The 17,032-nt window shown below is 37.1% G+C and overlaps 1 protein-coding gene across 1 annotated transcript in view; it reads right to left on the bottom strand.

Moving 5' to 3' along the window:
- OTOGL (otogelin-like) overlaps positions 1 to 17,032 on the bottom strand; it is a 95,279-nt gene that overhangs the window by 51,397 nt on the left and 26,850 nt on the right. The window contains exons 19-25 of the mRNA XM_010189063.1: positions 15,208 to 15,417; positions 14,243 to 14,408; positions 13,068 to 13,142; positions 12,232 to 12,284; positions 11,372 to 11,534; positions 8,001 to 8,108; positions 6,570 to 6,708 (exon numbers count right to left, since the gene is read on the bottom strand). Coding sequence (XP_010187365.1) covers positions 6,570 to 6,708; positions 8,001 to 8,108; positions 11,372 to 11,534; positions 12,232 to 12,284; positions 13,068 to 13,142; positions 14,243 to 14,408; positions 15,208 to 15,417 — 914 coding nt within the window. The remainder of the gene's footprint in view (positions 1 to 6,569; positions 6,709 to 8,000; positions 8,109 to 11,371; positions 11,535 to 12,231; positions 12,285 to 13,067; positions 13,143 to 14,242; positions 14,409 to 15,207; positions 15,418 to 17,032) is intronic.

Genomic DNA, 17,032 nt, shown 5'->3' with positions numbered 1-17,032 from the left:
CATCTTAGAGTCAGGACAGGCAAAGGGCTGTTGGATGCTGAACATTAACCCAGAAGCTGAAATTCAAGGTGAAAAGGTCACTTTCTTCAAGCTGTGCGGTCGCTAAATGGCAAGGTCCTCAGAAAGAGGATCCAACTTCTGAGTCATACCATGCACACACCACCTCCAAATTGCCATTCTCATGGCAAGAAACTTTCCCCCAAGCCCCTCCTGGAAGCCCTCCATGCTAATCATGCACAAATTGAAAGAAAACTTTCCTTTGTTGGAGAACAAAAGTGATTCATTCACTGCATAATTTAATGGTCTGAAGAATCAGGTAGTGGAGACGGAAAGAGATGTAGAGGTAATTGAGTCTGAAATCATGGATCTGGAGAAAATGGAGCCAGAGCATAAATCCATTGCCAACTGTAATCAAATCTTTTGCTCGCAGAAGGGGTAGAACAAATGGAAAAACAGGTACAAGCCAACATTATCTGAGCATTGTGCATCCCAGCTGAAGACAAGGATGGAAAGGAATGTCTCCCACAGGGAGTGTGCTACTGACTCTTACAGGAATTCTAGAGACCCAGAAAAAAGAGGACATCCAAAAAGGTTTCCTCTGAAATCATGGGACTGATGAAAAGTAAACTGTTGGTATTCTTCACAACTAGAGCAGGGCAAATTATTCACAGTAAATATTTTCACTGAAATATAATCTCCCTTTTTTTGGACACAAATTTGCATGCAAATTGTCAAGAAACACATCATTATTTCTACAGAGTTACAGTTGCTAATAAATTATTTGACAAGTGTTTTACATGAACATATTTTGCCACATCGCTTACTCATGAAACTATTTGCTGGAATGTGGCTTTGAGAATTAGATATGTTAATTTAAAAATTAAAAGCATTCTGATTGGAACCCCATGTTACATTTTTATTCCTTGAATAGATGAAAATTACTTTTAGAGTCAGGTTTCTAATTTGAAACATTTCTAATTTCAAATTCAATATTATTTACTTTCACATTAAAATATTCAGAGTCTATTAAAGGAAAATATTTGTCTTAACTCTGAACAATCAGCTTGACAATGTTGGTTAACCATGGATCTGCAGCTTTGGTCCTCTATAGGGTAACTAACAGCAAGCTGAATGTATTGATTTTACAAACGGGCTACAAGAGAGACCATGCAAAATACTATTTCATTCTATAGGTTTGCCATCTTCGTGGATCTACAGACTGGCTATCTGGCACAAATGATGTTGAAAAAAGCCATACAAAAAATTACAGATAGTCAGTAAGGGGAAATAAAGGCTACTTCTGCCTCCTCAGATGTGTAAAATGAGTAATTGAAGAACTGTTACTTTGTGTGTGCTTGTTCCAGCTTATGCCCAGTCATCATCTAACAAATTTACTAATCAAGATAAATATATCAGCAAGACAGGTAAAATATTATCAGTGCCTCAACCAACTTTTGTATTAAGCACTCTAATAAAAGCATCATAAACTGAGAGCTTTGAACTTGCCTCAAGTTGTAAAAGAAAAACCATGCAAGAAAAGAGCTCCCTTGCTGTACTCCTTTGGGCAAACCAGGTATCTAACCCTGGGGACTGCTCATCAATAGGATAACTTGGGAAACTGCAGCACTAGTTCACCAGATCATGCATGTTTCATTAAATGAACCTCTGCCTTAACAAATGAGCTCTCATGTGGTGTATCCTAACCCAAAATAATTACATCTGCACTTCTAATTGGCATAACAGGTCAATTATTTGATCAAATACCTGATTGTTGCTTTTTTAATCCTCCAACACACTAGATCTAGTGATAACTTTGGCTTTAAAAAAGCTTTCATGGTTGCATCAGAAAGATTTAAAAGGTGACGTTAAAATGTCCATATCCCCAATATCTGATGAAAAGAAGTGAAAATATTTTTATTGCATACTTTAAAGTTAGGTCTGATGCATAAAATCTGAATACTTGAGGATGAAGGCTTAATTCTGCTGACCTCCATCCTTCAGGAGACAAGAATAAAACAGTCCTTTCCTTTCTTGGCTTTAGGACCTTATTGACAACCTACTAAAGTTAATGGAAAAACTTAAGTGAGTGGTTTTGTTGGCTTTTTGGATTTTTTTTTAAAGGCAGATAAGCATTACAACAGAGTGATATGAGGGTATTCTGGTGGGTAGACTATGGCTGTAAACTCTTGCCCTCAAATCAGAGAAAATATGATTCTGCTTCGCAGAAGGAAACAAGTTTGAGGGGCTCCAAGGGCACTGACCCTACAAGCCTTAATAAATGCACTGAACTGCAGGACTGAAAACCACTACAAAGTTAGAAAAAGGCCAGCACATGTGATAGTAAGACAGCAATTTCACTATAAAATCAGAAGTGTATGAAACAGGCAAGTGGGAGAAATACGCCACAAGTACAAATAACAGGCAAGAAGTTTCTAGAAAAATAACACCATTTTGTAAGGGAAAGAATGTAGCCTCATCAAAGACAGAAGACAGAGAAGAAAACTGAAGAAAGCAGGATATTTAAATCTTTTTAATTAAGGAATTGGTTTGCTTAAATTCAGCCAAGATGATTAGCTATATTGAAGTGTATACATAATATACACTGATAAAACATGAGTTGGTCTGCTAAGATTTTTCTTTTGTTCTTTAAAAATTACTGAGGTTTTAAAATGTTAGAAGCGAATACAGATGTCTTCTCTGTGAATGACATTTATCCATACAGGGACTTTACTTCTCAGTGTGTAATGTAACTTCTAATTCCTGGAAAAAGATGAAGTTAATATTTCGTGAAACACTAGTGCACTAATGTTCTCAATTGCTGCATTAAATCTTTTCGGTCATTTTCTGACCGATGGATATATCTGTTGAGCTAGTTATAAAGGGCTCTTTCATACACCTACTGTCACCTTAAACAAAAGGGCCTGACAGATGATACTGATGTTGAAAACAAAGTTTGAAGTTTCATAATTGGCTGAAAAATGATACTTAAATTTTCTCCCATAAGAGCACAAGAACTCCTTATTAAAAACATAGTAAAAGGTAAGGATGACTTCTTTGTTTGGTACATGGCAATACAGTGACAAATTAAAGAGCTGTTCAAACGGATCACTTTTAGGGAGGCTAACAGCCAAATCAAACAGTGAGGGTTGATGACATGGATGGGAACAGTGTATTGTCATGCCACTGGGGACACAGGATTCAGCTTCTAATTCACGGATTCAGTTCTAAGTCTGGAAAGAACTAGTATGACAACAAATTTATTGAAGTTATAATTTCCCTTATTGCACTGCTACACCACCTTTGTTTAGAGTATATAAGATAGCTGAGTCAAAGAGGTCCGCTTCTCACAGGAAAAAGATTAGTAAAAGGGAACGGATAAAGTTATTACAGTGTTGTATATGCAATATTACAGCCACTCCAGTTATTTCTATTTCAGATGTTTGGTAAGCCTTTTACATGTTATTTATAAAAATCAGCCTCATAACAGCACTGTGAGCTACTATTTTACTATTAGATTGTGTATTAGCAACTGTCAAGTCTATGGTGTTCTGTAATACCTTACATGTGGGAAACAGGAGGCACACAGCACATATTCCCCTATGACATGGGGGGTTGCACTAAATTATCTTTAAAGGTCCTTTCCAAACCAAACCATTCTATGATTGTATGATTCAAGTTAAAAAAATATAAAAAATACTGGTTTGTAGAACAGGTAGCACAGTTTAGATGGCAAGACTGTCCTGGACAGCTGTGCCTGCCAAGGTATTAGGCAACGCATTTAAACTCCTGCAACTACATGTACTTTCCCACCTTTCATATCACTTATTTGGTAACAGCCTATAAGACGCAGGGCTCTCTTGCATACCTCCTGAACAAAGAGCAGCTCAAGGGAGACTCATTATATTACTCTGACACAACTATAAAAAAAGTCACTGCACGTGGTCACAATGTAGGGGAGGATGATTATGAAGAGACAGTCATGGAAACCTCCACTTCTAGGAACAACAAAATATATTTCAAAAAAGAGCAGCTTCATCATGCTATCATGTCTGCACATGTAATATAGTTTAACCACATCAGTATGTGGTGCAACTGTGCCGTAACTGTGTACATGCAAATAAAAGCATATGAGAACGGATCAAACTGGATTATTGCTCAGGCTGCCACTAGAAAGATGCTAATTACACCTGTTTAATGTATTTTTCTCAAATAAAATTCCATTCTTGCATAGTAGTAGCTAATTTAGTGCCTATCTTCATGGCAGAATAGTTACAGTTATTTTCTCAGTTCACTGATTTGCATATTTCATTGTTTAATTTCATCCTCCATTTTACCATGCAGTGTTTTCTGCCATAAAATCTTCTGAACTTTTTGGTGGTCCTTCTTTGTTTCAACTGTTCAGACTGATTCTTTACCATCAGCATCCCTCATCTCATTCCTCACAAGACCTTTTCAAAATTGTTTCTGAAGACACTGAATGCAGGTCTTGTTATGGACCCCTGTAGGGTGTCACCAGGATTTCTCCATTCTCAGAAAAAGGCCATTTATTCCTGTCTTTTCACTTCTAACTTTAAATTCATGTCTCAAAGAATCTTAACTCTCATCCTATGACATACTCATCTCTAAAAAACATTTGTTGAAATCTGTCTTCAAAAGCTCTTTAAGCTAAAATACACACATATTGACCTGATCATCCTCATCCATACGTTTACTGTTGTCACAGAATAACTCAGAAGATTCATAATGCATTAATTTCTTTAACAAAAAATAGAACTCAAGTCTTCCCCAATTGTAATTTCTCTTTATTATAATTTCTATTAATTTCCTTCATATGTAAATCAGACCTATTGGTCTGTTACTGACAAATTCAGCCACGGTGTCCTTTTATAATATTTGGTTATACTGCCATCTTCCATTCCTCTGGTTCCAGGATTGCACATCACATAGTTCATCAGTTCTGTGTTTGAGTTCCCTCAGAGCTCTTGGGCATCTGCCATATGGTCCTATTCTTTGTTTCTTTTATTTTCTCCCCGAAAACTTCTCCAAACTTTTCACAGTCAAAAACGAGCCCACAGATACATCATCTGTTCCAGACATAATTATGCCGTGCCTAATGTGTAATAAACAGTCCTTCAATATAAATCATGAAAGTTTTCCATATACTAAAGAGGAAAGAAAAAGTAGGCCATGCTTTCTCACATTACCAAAGTTCAGGGGAAAAAAACATTTTGAGAAGCTGAAAAAAAGTCTGAAAAGTATGAAAAGAAAATCTACGTAGGCAGCATTTCCATCATTTGTGTCATCATGTTCACCTGAAGAATGGTCTGTTGGCAATGTGCCACTTGCCTTAATTATGTGGCTGCCAACTTTATTCTTGGACTGCAAATGCTCCCCATGGTTTGTTTCCAGATAGGTACTTTCCTATGCAGTAGAGTGGCAGATGACATTTGATTGTCAAGGCAAAACATTTCAGTATCACACTAAAGTTTGAAAAAGCAGCACCTCTCCGGCTGAATGGCATAAGAATTAAGAAGTGACAATGCACCTTTCCACCTCATAATACAAAAAGATGATTTTACAGGTAAAATAACACCTATTTTTTTGGATCTTAAAGGAGGAAGGTTTGTACAAAGGTTCATATACCTCTAAAAGTAAGAGCTCTTTTAGGAGACAATGTGATACATGCCAAGAGTTTGCTATGAGATATTCTTAGTATCTTTACCAAACCACTCTCTTTTTTATTTTTTTTTTAACAAAGAAAAAAATCTGGACCCAATCTATTTTATTTCACAGCTGTGAATACTCTACTAAAGTGTACATGAAATAAACTTATTGCAGTAGTACTTGTTGAGAAACTGGGCTTTTTCTTAACGTTAGTCAGGATTGACAGAAAATGAATATTCTTATAAACACTTTACTGTAACTCAGAAGACAGACTCTTAGGCTTAATAATAGCAACAATGATAATAAACAATAGTGTTGTTAGCAATAGAATATATTTCTAAATGTCAGTAATGGTATTTTTAAACAAAAAAGGCGAACAACGTACTGTAAATGTGTGCTATGAGGCATTTAGCTGCCAGACAATCTCAATGAAGGATTTCATTGTTGAATTATGAAATCATTGTATTTGATATTATTATACACATACACTCTGGATCTGATGCAGATCACATTCAAGAAGGATTCCAAGTAGCCTCAGACATCATCATTAACCCTCTGCCAAGCAGAGTTTATAGAAAATTATTAAATGGAACTATAGATTAGACCTAGTTCCAGAACAGTTTCTCTGTTATTCTTCACTCATTGTGATGAAAGCATGATTAAGGTAGAACAGAAAACTGATTTCTATTTTTACTAGATCACATAGATCAGTAAGGACACACCCATGTACCATTTTCAAATGGCTGAGCACGATATGTCATTTCCAGATTCTTCTTTTCAAACACGTCTGTTTTGCACCTCTCTTCTTAATGTTTGTTTCTATAGATAATTTCCTGATAAAAATACTTGCCCTCTCTTGAAAACTGTCACTTGGACACATGTAAAAGTATGAACAATTGTCCTACCTTCAGCAGGTAAGCTTGGCAGTCACTGGCATAATCATACTCCAGTCCGTCAAAGGTGTAATAATGTCGATCTCCATAAATAGTGCATACAGCGGGACAGGGGTAACTTGTGCAATTGAATACACCTCTCCGACAAACACTGCAAGGAAGATTAACAATCAGTATCTTGTCATAGCAGGGTCATTTTCTTTTTATTTTCAAGAAAAAGATTTCTTGAGTTCTTTATTTCTAGTCATACAGAAATTAATGAAAAGAAGAATAGCCTCAGACCTTGAAACACAGAGCTATTATGTGAGTTGTTTCTGAAATTATTTGTGATGCCATGGAGGAAAAGTGTTGAGCATTTTGCCATCAGCACATATGTACAATAAAAATTCATAAGAAATTGATGCAAAATCTTAAAATTTTTATGACTTATGCGAACATTTCCATCACTGCTTCCAGTATACTTAAGACATCATGCCACAAAACACTTATTCATAAAACATCAATATTATATTTTTTCTCAAGCAATGTTGATACATTTTCTGAGATGTAAACTGTGCATATTCAATGCAAAAGACTCCTGGTTGCTATCTGTAAGATTTCTTGATATCAGACAAGTACGGAATGAGTTTAAGAAATAAATGCTCATACTTTGCAGGATTACTTTTCCTGTCAGCTACATTCAGTGACTTACGTGAATTTTTATGAAGGCAGTATTGACAGCCTCTAGTTTTGCTTGTGTAAGTATATAAGCTCAGCTGATTTGCCAGTGATGTTTTTAACTGATTAAAAACTTCCATGCCAAGCTGGGGTTTTTTAATTATTAAATATACACTTAACTAAAGATAGATATTTTAGCTAGCAAGTTATAATGGATGACAAACTTTTTTGTGTCAATATGATTCCAGTAAAGCTCCTTAAATAAAATGCTGGGCGCTAGTTCATTTTCCATTTCTAATGCCTTTTTATTTCTTTTTTTATTATTATTATTGCCTATCTTCTTCCTATACAGTTGCTCATGCTAAGTGGTAACTCACACTGCAAACAGTCCAGTTCCCAAAAGAGCAGACTATTTACCACTGTCATACATTTAATTTATCTTTTTGTCTCCTTAGTTGTCTTTCATGATATTCTATTTTCCAAAATGCTGAATGTCTTTTCTTTCAGAAATTAATTTATATTTGTGGAATTAAGCATTTGTTCTTGACTGCTTTTTAACTTGGATATCTTCTGCTTCCTTTTCAGACCTGAAGAAGCACTCACCCAAAAGTCTGCCTACTCTTCCAAGTCTATTAAATGAACCTAATAAAAGATATGTCCTGTCATTGTCCATAAACAAGCATATACAATTTTGATTTTCAATGTACTCAGCAAGTTTTCTGTATCAGTTTCACTTTGTGGCTAGACCCAGGTGATTTGGAAGTATGCAAAATGCATGTCACTCACCAGGTGTAACATGGTGTAGCTATCACTTCTCCTGATAGAAATTCCCTGTCTTTCCAGGTACATGGACAGCTGTCAGGAATATAACACTTCCCTCTGTGCTCAGCCATCCTTCAAAATAAAGGAATTATTAAGATAAAAATGCAAATACACGAGCAAATCAAAGTAATTGCATGTGTAGTGTATTGCCTGAACCCTGCCAAAGGCAGGATGGTCTTCCATCCAGCCAAGGACAACTGTTTCAGCAGCAAAAACTACGCTAATCAAATGATCTCCACTGTGCACAGCTGGAGACCTCACAAAGCTCACAGGTGCAGCTCTCCTACCTCAAAGGAGGGAAGTGGGTGTGGGGCAGCAGCTCCTGTGAGAGAACACAAGTAGGTATTCCTCCCTGCAAACTGCTAAGCATTTATGTCATGCACGCTGCTGAGGCTGCAGCTAGGCCAGACTGCCCTTCCCTCTCGGCTGCTCCCTCGTCCTCTTGTCCCAGGGAAGCAGCTGGACTGATATGCCTGCACCTCTGTGCAGAATGACAACCATCCTGAGCACAGGATAGTGAGCTGGGCTATGGCAGCTGTTGCAGAGTTAGCAGGACAAAAGAAACACAGTTCACGAAGAGCAGTGGTGGAGATTACCTGCCTACACCAGGGAAGTGAAACAACCAACAGGGTTAAGACAAAGCAGCTGCATTTAATGCAAAAAGCTGCAAATCTGATTAGATCATGAATAAGTGACCCATAGATGTGATTAACCACTTTTTACTATGTCCTTATTTCCATCTGCTTAGCAACTTTAACTTTAAAAAAATATACGTTGCTGATACTCCCAATGCTGCTTTTTAGGAGAGCAATTCCTGCAGCTGCCATTGCAACACATGGTTGAGGGTATAGAGAGAAGCGTTTTCAAAGTAAGATCTTGAGATTGCTCCCCTTGTAGTTAAAAGGTATATACAGATTAGAATTTTCTTCTCCCCATAATTACTGGTTCATTAAAATTAATTGGTTTTAAGTAAAAGAGTCAAGTGTTCAGAAAAATTATTAAAGATAGGGAAGCACTAGAATGGATGGCTTGCGAAGGTAATTTAGAGTCTGTCAATGGAAGTTAAATATCTGCCAAGAATAGCATAGGTATTGCTGATGCTGCCTAAGAGAAGGGGAATAAGTTAGACAGACTGATGAGACCCCTTCTCTACTCTTCTGTAAGTCTGTAATTCAACTTATCCTCTTGTATCTCCAGCTCAGTGTTAAGGTGACTCTCTGTATCTTTGGGTGGCAAATTTACTGTCATTCTCAGCTCATTTCTTCATGAAATTTTGATCTATTCAATTTTTATAGCATACTGGAGACTTTCAGTGTTTGTTATTCTTTGTCACCTCTTTAACTATTGACTAAAAGAACCACAAGTTATTGTGCAAGAATTTCAACAATTGAAATTGTAAAACATTTTTACTTTAAGAGGATCATTTTTTGCACACTGAAGTCCATCCTGTCAAGCATTTCCAAAGGAAAGGGCTTCAATACCAATCACAAGCTGCTTTATTTGTGAGCACCATAAATACCAAGGATGCTAGAGTATAGTACCAGTCTGCAGGAGAATTCAGAGTTTCCCCCTATAAGGTTAAGTCATTGGTAGTGGTAGAAATGAGATGGAAAAAGACAAAAAGAGATAGCATCTTAAGAGATTTTTAAAATGCCCTAACAGCAAAGGCTTTCCTTATTTGTCCATATAGATTTAACATCATGAGGAGTATGCCTAACATTCTCTTGCATAAAAAAGAGAATTTCTGAACCCAATTTTTAAGGTAACTCTTGCTAACACAAAGCCATTCTCACTTCTTAGAGCCATGAGCCTGAAAAGTATAATGGCTCCAGAAATACAATTTAACGCTGCTGATGCCACTAACTGCACTAAATGTTACACACTTCACTTTCCTTCTAATAGCAAAATGGGTGTTTATTCTCTTACTTAAAATAATTCCTGTGTATCATCACAGTTTTACTTCATTATTTAACAGAAACTTTAGGTTTGGCTTGTCTTTTCCCCTTTCATAGTTCATAATTCATAAAACAATCAACTTGTTAAATTTGAAATGGTATAATGCTACTTGAGTGTAAGAGCAGGGCCTTAGCTATGTTTTTTAACTCATATTTTAATTATTTCAAATTTTGACATGAACTTTCATGACAATGCTGGTAGTTTAAGTTCATGCAAACATCATGGTGGTGTTTCAGTAAAAATTGCCTGGTGTTTATATGATATCTTGTACAGATTCCTGCATTTTTGTGTTAAAAAGAACTATTTATTTCTATAACATGAATGGTCTTGAAAGCTAACTCCTCAGTTGAGGCAGAGGTTGTAGAAGACTACAGAATAGCAACCAAGAACAAGTATTGAAATCTGTCACCACTGCTTAGACATCTATGAACATCAGAAGTTGCTGGAAGGGGAATTCTGGCAATCTCATTACACTCTGATCTCTGCACAACTGATTTATTGTCAGGGTACCATTGGCTACACATACAGTGAAATAAAATCAAATGTTGAGAGAAAACAGGGAGCACTTCACCTGAGGTCAAATTGCAGCAATTTGCACAGTGTGTTTGACTCTTCGAATGTGAAAGAGTGCACAGCAGGTATCAGGGGAGGGAATGAAAACAGATGGATGGAGTGGTGGCTGATCCTGACAAACTTCACAGCAAATGCTTTTAGCTTTTGTACTTTGATGTGATCCCTGCAAAGCTCAGCAGATTGTTTCTGGGCACCAAATCCAAATACATTAGCTGAGAGAACAAAAACTTTGACTGAGTTCAGAAGAGCAGAGTGAATGAAGGGGAAGATGGGCAGGATCCAGTCTGCACACACTCCCCTCCCTGCCCCATCAATACTGTAAGCCTGAGTAGAAGTCTAGGTGAGACAATTACTTAGGCAGTAAGCAGGAAAGCAGATCGTTTACATTACAATTTTTTGTCATGTTTGTTTCTACACTCAAACAAGCTGTACTGTGCAAGTGGGGGGAGTCATCTCCTGTCCAGAGAGTCCCAAATACCAGTCAATCAGACTGGGAGTAAGCTGGATATCTTATGGAACACTGGAATCATGGTCTCAGGATGGAGAAACCAGGGGGGCTCCAACTGAGGAAATGTTAAAGCATGGTGCCTCACACCAGCAGAAAGGAGAAAAGGACTCTCACAGATTAAATAGTTGGCTTTTTAGCTGTGACTGTATATCTGCAAAAATTTATAGAACAATAGTTTCAAAATTAGAGGTGTGATACCTCTAATGGTGATGGAATTTAAAAAGAAAAAAAAATCCAGAGTTAAACTGTGAAAAAAATGTATATTGCTTGTGCTCCAGGTTGTTCTGCCAAAGCTTACCCAGGAGGGCAAATGCAGCCACTTGCACAGGGTGGTGAGGGGACACAGGAGAAGTTCATGGCAAGGTTTGCACAGGAGATCCCGCAATTCACACCCGCTGCTGGTAATCCAGGCACAGGAGATCTACAGTCATAGTAGATTTTTCCTTCAGGGCATATGTGAGCTTCAAATGCAAAATGCAGGTTAAATGAGATCAACTGCTCTTTTACACTGAAGGTTTTCTATTTGTTCTCATTCACAAACTATTTTAATAGTTAGCATATATTGTAGCACATATAAGAATATAATCTGACTAAAAGTCTATAGCTTCATTTGTATTACAGCGATATAAAATTAATGTTTTGATGTTAAAAAAAAAAAAAAGAGAAAACATCAACTTAACATTAAGCACTTGGATCCATCCACCCTTGATGATGCACAGCCCATTCCTAAGATGACATCATTATGCCTTAGGTAGACAGAATCTTTAGAAGTGGCATAATTTTCAGTGTAATGATATCCCTTCTAAATCCATTAGAAATTCATTAAAAATTTACTTTCTAGACATCAAGGATTCCTAAGGTTTCCTAAACATGGATAGTGAGCCTAATTTTAGGTATTCACATGAGAACATATTGACCTACACCTCGAGTCATTTAGGTTTTTTTAATTTCTCAAGTGACTTAGTAGTACAATTTGTGCTACAGAAGAAGAAAAAAAAAACAAACAAGGCAACTTGTGCTCCTACCCTTCTATTTTAAATACGTCATGACGTTAAGTATCTCATAATGAAAATAATGTATGAGGAGAAAACCAAATGACTATTCAATGTCAAAAACCTTCTCTGTGCAACTGTAATATGAGACAAGACTGTAAATTACCTGTATTTTCTGTAGTGGCTTCAATACATTTCAATGTTCCATTCAAACATTGACTTGAAAAGAAAAGCAAACCCATTTTTATTCAAGAGGCAAATATTTCATAGCCATCATGTTAAAAAAAGATAATACAACTTAACCTCTTCCTTAAAAATTTAACCTCTTTCTTTAAAGAAAATGGTGAAAAATAAACAGAGCACCAGAGAGAAATAGCAATGGCAGAAAATGAAGCCGCTTTTCTCACGTCTTCAACTACATGATTAGCAAGCTTCAGTTATAACAACTACAATATGTAAGACCTCAGCAAAAGCCAACTTTGATGCTCAAGTTGCAGACATGATTTTAAATCAACAGGTTTAGAGTATTTCTTGTAAAATGAACAAGTTTGACCAGGAAACCTGGGAGGTTTCCCCACTTGTTTCAGTGAAGTCAGGATTCCATCATGAATTCATAATAAAAAATGGCACAAATATAGCTCCCTGCAAGCCTTTGTTTGACAGACTTTCCAAAATAGAATCCCATTGATTGTTCCTCAAAAACTAGCATCACATTGCTATCGTAATGCCCCTAGATCTAAGAATAGGACTGCAACCTCCATGTGCATGTTTTGAGATACTCTTTAGTCCCTGGCTTCCAGAATTTTTCAGATATCCTGTTGTTAAAATAAGCAAGTACATAATCCAATTTATATTAGGCTCCCTTTTACTAAATGTGTAACAAAAATTGTATCTTGATAAAACAGACCTTCATTCTATGTGAAAAAAAAAAAAAATCAGGGCTCTTGAGTAGCATCCAAACTGTGATAAATGAAAGATAAAACTTTTGGCGCTCAAACCTACCAGGACCCTGTTGGCGTAGGGAGGATTTCTCCAGGCTGGAGGGCTTTGCCCTTGTAATGACAATGACAGTCAGATCTGTTAAAAGAAGATTTATGCATATAGATACAAAAGCAAAATGAAACGGTATTTAAGGGAAATCCATTTATTAAGCTATTATGGTAAGAGGGCCTTATAATTCATTAAGTTCATCTTTTTATTTATATTTACAATATGCTTCTAAAGGCAAAAAATAAAGGATGACATTCTGGCCTTATTGAAGTCAATAGGAAAACTCCCACTGTCTTCAACAAAGCCAGGATTTTCCTCAGTCTCCGTGTAATTTTTTTGCTGTTTCTGTACATTAGTCTCATAGAATGGAGCTTTTCTTCCCAGTTATGGGAATAGTAAGGCAACATGTAGTTCCCATTCAAAGTACTGTCAAAATCATGGGACAGAGGAATTCTCACAGCAAAGTCTTTTAGCTCTGTCTGTAATAAGAGCCAGATGGGACAGAAGTAGCAACAGAATTCCCAAGAAACCATGCAAAAATATGTGAATACCATGTTACCTTATGCTCTTTAATTGTTTGAATTTATCTTTATCTCTACAGTATGAACTTTACTCATCTTTCCAAAATATATGTCACAATGAACAGCAAAAGCTCTGTATAATCTTGAATTTATAAAAATATTAATTCCAGTCTTGAATTCAGTAACTTCCCATGGTGGTAAGCAGTAAAATTTTGGTTCACAATATACAAAACCTATTTCCTTTCATTGATCATTTCCTTCCACTTAACTGAAGGGTTTTGCATTGTGAGACGAAAGAACGACACTCCTAGTCACCCTCTGCATACTGTCCGTGACTTGATTGCTACTAAGCACATTCCTTCTCATTTTTTCTTAAGTGAAAAAAACAAGGTTTCCATGTGAAAATGTTTTCCCATGAACTAAAAAAGTTTTGTCACCCTTCTGTAAAGCAGTATATATTCTCTGAAGTGCAGTAGATTTCTGTACACACAGTTGCAGATGAGGCCCCCCTATTGATCAATACAAAAGAATACAAAATCTTCACATATAGCTTGCTAGCCTGTTTAGGCAGTCTACATCTTGAGTGAAACAGCAGAAAAAATACTTAAATCTTGCTGGAAAGAGGAAAATGTGCCTATGCACATATTCTATTTTCTTGTGACTTACATTGGTACACAAAAGTTGACCGACTCTTCAAAATATTTCCCATCAGGACAATTACATCCTTCTACACAGTCATCACCACAGATATTTGCCATAGAAAGTGAAGCACAGGAATGTTTACAGAAAGAAGAGCACTGATGATAAAGCATACCACTGTGACACATCACAGCTGGAGGAGAGAGAAGGGAGAACAACACACTCTTAAAATGTGAAAAATAGAAAACAAAGCAGTATATCATGGGAGTGCAAAACAACAAACCAAAATGGTCTCTTGCTGCACTGGGGTGAGTTAAAATGGATGGGGGAAATGCTATTTTACTGATTTCTGAAGTGATAAATATTTAGATTTAGGTGGTTTTTTGTTAGAAAATGCCTTGGCTGCAATTGTCTGTTTTGTAAGCAGTAGGTGTCTATTCTTTATATATGGTGGGTGTGTGGGGGTGCAGGGAGGTCAGTGGGGGTGGTGGGTGTATCTATCTAGTAACTGTGTCTTCCAAGAGAGGAAGAATGATCCAGTTAAGGTTGAGGCATTATTCTATGGTTTAGAAATGCCTTATGTTAAATCATTGCTATATTCTACTTGGCAAATTATTACCCACCCTGCCCTGCCCAGGGAGCCCCTGCCATCCCAGCTTGACTTCCCTTAGGAAAGAGCCCTGCTCCTGCCACTCCCTGACTACTTTAGCCTAACAGGGGCTTCCATATGACTTAGTGGTTCAGAGTCAGAAATATAAAATCTCTCTGCAGTCAATGGAAAGGGACAGGCACTCCGTGTGAGACAGCTAGGGTCCCCAACTCAGATGCCTAATGTAAAGTCTATTAGCATTCTCCCCTGAATATGTTCTTATCCCATGGCACAATTCTAGTTTCCAGCAAAAAAGGTGTATCCCTTCGTTTTGTGGAGCAAATGATATTTGTAGAATTACACACATTTCTAAAAGATACTCCATCCTACAAATGATACTCACCACAGTAAGAAATATGAGATCTGAAGTCAACTACAATCCCGTGCTTGCCACAGACATAAGCATAGTGTGCCAGAGCATTACACAAACAGCTGCTTCCACATTTGCATGCGTCAAAGCGACATAGCTGGTAGTATAATCCTGGACTGATGTAGGCATGGCAGGGAGCAAAAACTTCTTGATTGATGATATCACAGTGAGATGCATAACCAGCTAAGATAAGGTGATACTGTTTTAGCCAGACCCATTTTAATATAACAGATAATCAAAAGAATAGCACAGAATATTAAATCCAAACTTAAACAGTTGTGCAACAAAACCTTGTATACAGTGTCTTTCTGCAAATTTCTATAGTTTAAAACTCCACATAAGATAAAATTATCTATATAAAACCAATTATGCCTTCCTCTAGTTGTACAGGAAACTTAAATGGCAAAATAATACATTTCAAAAGAGTTAGAAGAGTCCTCCAAAGGTTGGAACATGTTTTTTCCTACTTGATGTTTCATTTAGCTTTGAAATCAGAAATGGCCATATATTTCTCTGCATATAGTAGCAAAGGAAGCATTATAAACTGGAGCTCAGGGACATGCAAGTCCCAAGCTGGCCATATGCCTTCTAGTGACAACAGACCCACCTGGAATATCTCAGGAACACCATATTGTGAATCATATTTAAGCCAATATTGCTGCTAGAAGAGTGTCCCTACCCTTCATCTTCCCTCCCTGTTCATTCCCACCTACACACACTGAATCAAGAAATTCTGGAGTCTTTCAGTAAATTAGATTCAAGGATTGAACTTGACTTGGTTGAAAAGTAACCTGACAAAATAAGGAAACAAACAAGCAAACATTTATTTTTCGGTTTCTTCAGATTAAGGTCATTACAGGCCTGGAAAAATACTTGTGCTGGCTCAGCACAGGTGGTAGCATGGGGCAGGAACCACTTACTCAGGGACTACTTTTTCCAGTGATGATTACAATAGCAGGAAAATTCAGGCTGGAAGAGACGTCAGAAGTTCCTCCAGTCCACCCTTCTGCTCTAAGCAGTTTACATATATTTCAAACTCCACCTTCACTAAGGAAGCACAGAACTGAAGGTGAGGCATGAAGCAACTTGGAGAACGCTAACTTGACTGAGATGTGCTGCTGTAGAAGACAGCCAGTTCTGAAGGCATAAAAAGTCTTAGAATGCCCCAGATTCTTAAAGGTTTATGGTTATTCTAGGCTTGCTCCCACAGGCTCTAAATATGGCCAAATCCCACATCCATAATCAGGCCTGATGTCTAAGACATTAAAAACATCAGACTAAATTCTGTCAGAATTGGCAACTACTGTCTGCTCATTGTCTTCATTAATTGAAAAGAACAGCAACATAGAAAGGAGGAGACAGTGAAAGTTCAACGCAAAACACAGATGCATCAACCAGCCAAAACTAAATCTTTACTCAAGAATTTGAACAAATCCACATGTCTGTTTGCATAATTTTGTGTCAGAGAGCATAGATGGAGGATAAAGACACTCTTTAATGCAACCTAGGCAAATATGGAGAAGCCAGAGACAGGACTTTTGATGTGAGCACTGACTCATCGAGACACTGTCTTCTGTACTTTCTTTGTCAATCTACAGATGTGCATCACATTATTCCTCTTAACTGGAACAATTTACAGGACTACAGACAATGTTCTGCCTAGAACTTGGCAAGGACTCATGGCCAATACATCCAGCATTAAATTATCAACTAGCTTGTATTTCTGAAGGACTTACTTCATTTTAAATGCTAAATGTATGGAAAGAATGGTCTTTGCCAAAGAAGAAAAAGGAAAGAA

The sequence above is a fragment of the Mesitornis unicolor genome, unplaced genomic scaffold (genome assembly GCF_000695765.1).
Source record: "Mesitornis unicolor isolate BGI_N332 unplaced genomic scaffold, ASM69576v1 scaffold2267, whole genome shotgun sequence".
Lineage (NCBI taxonomy): Eukaryota > Metazoa > Chordata > Aves > Mesitornithiformes > Mesitornithidae > Mesitornis > Mesitornis unicolor.
The sequence above is the reverse complement of the archived record's forward strand: the minus strand, read 5'-3'. Positions and strand labels throughout refer to the sequence as shown.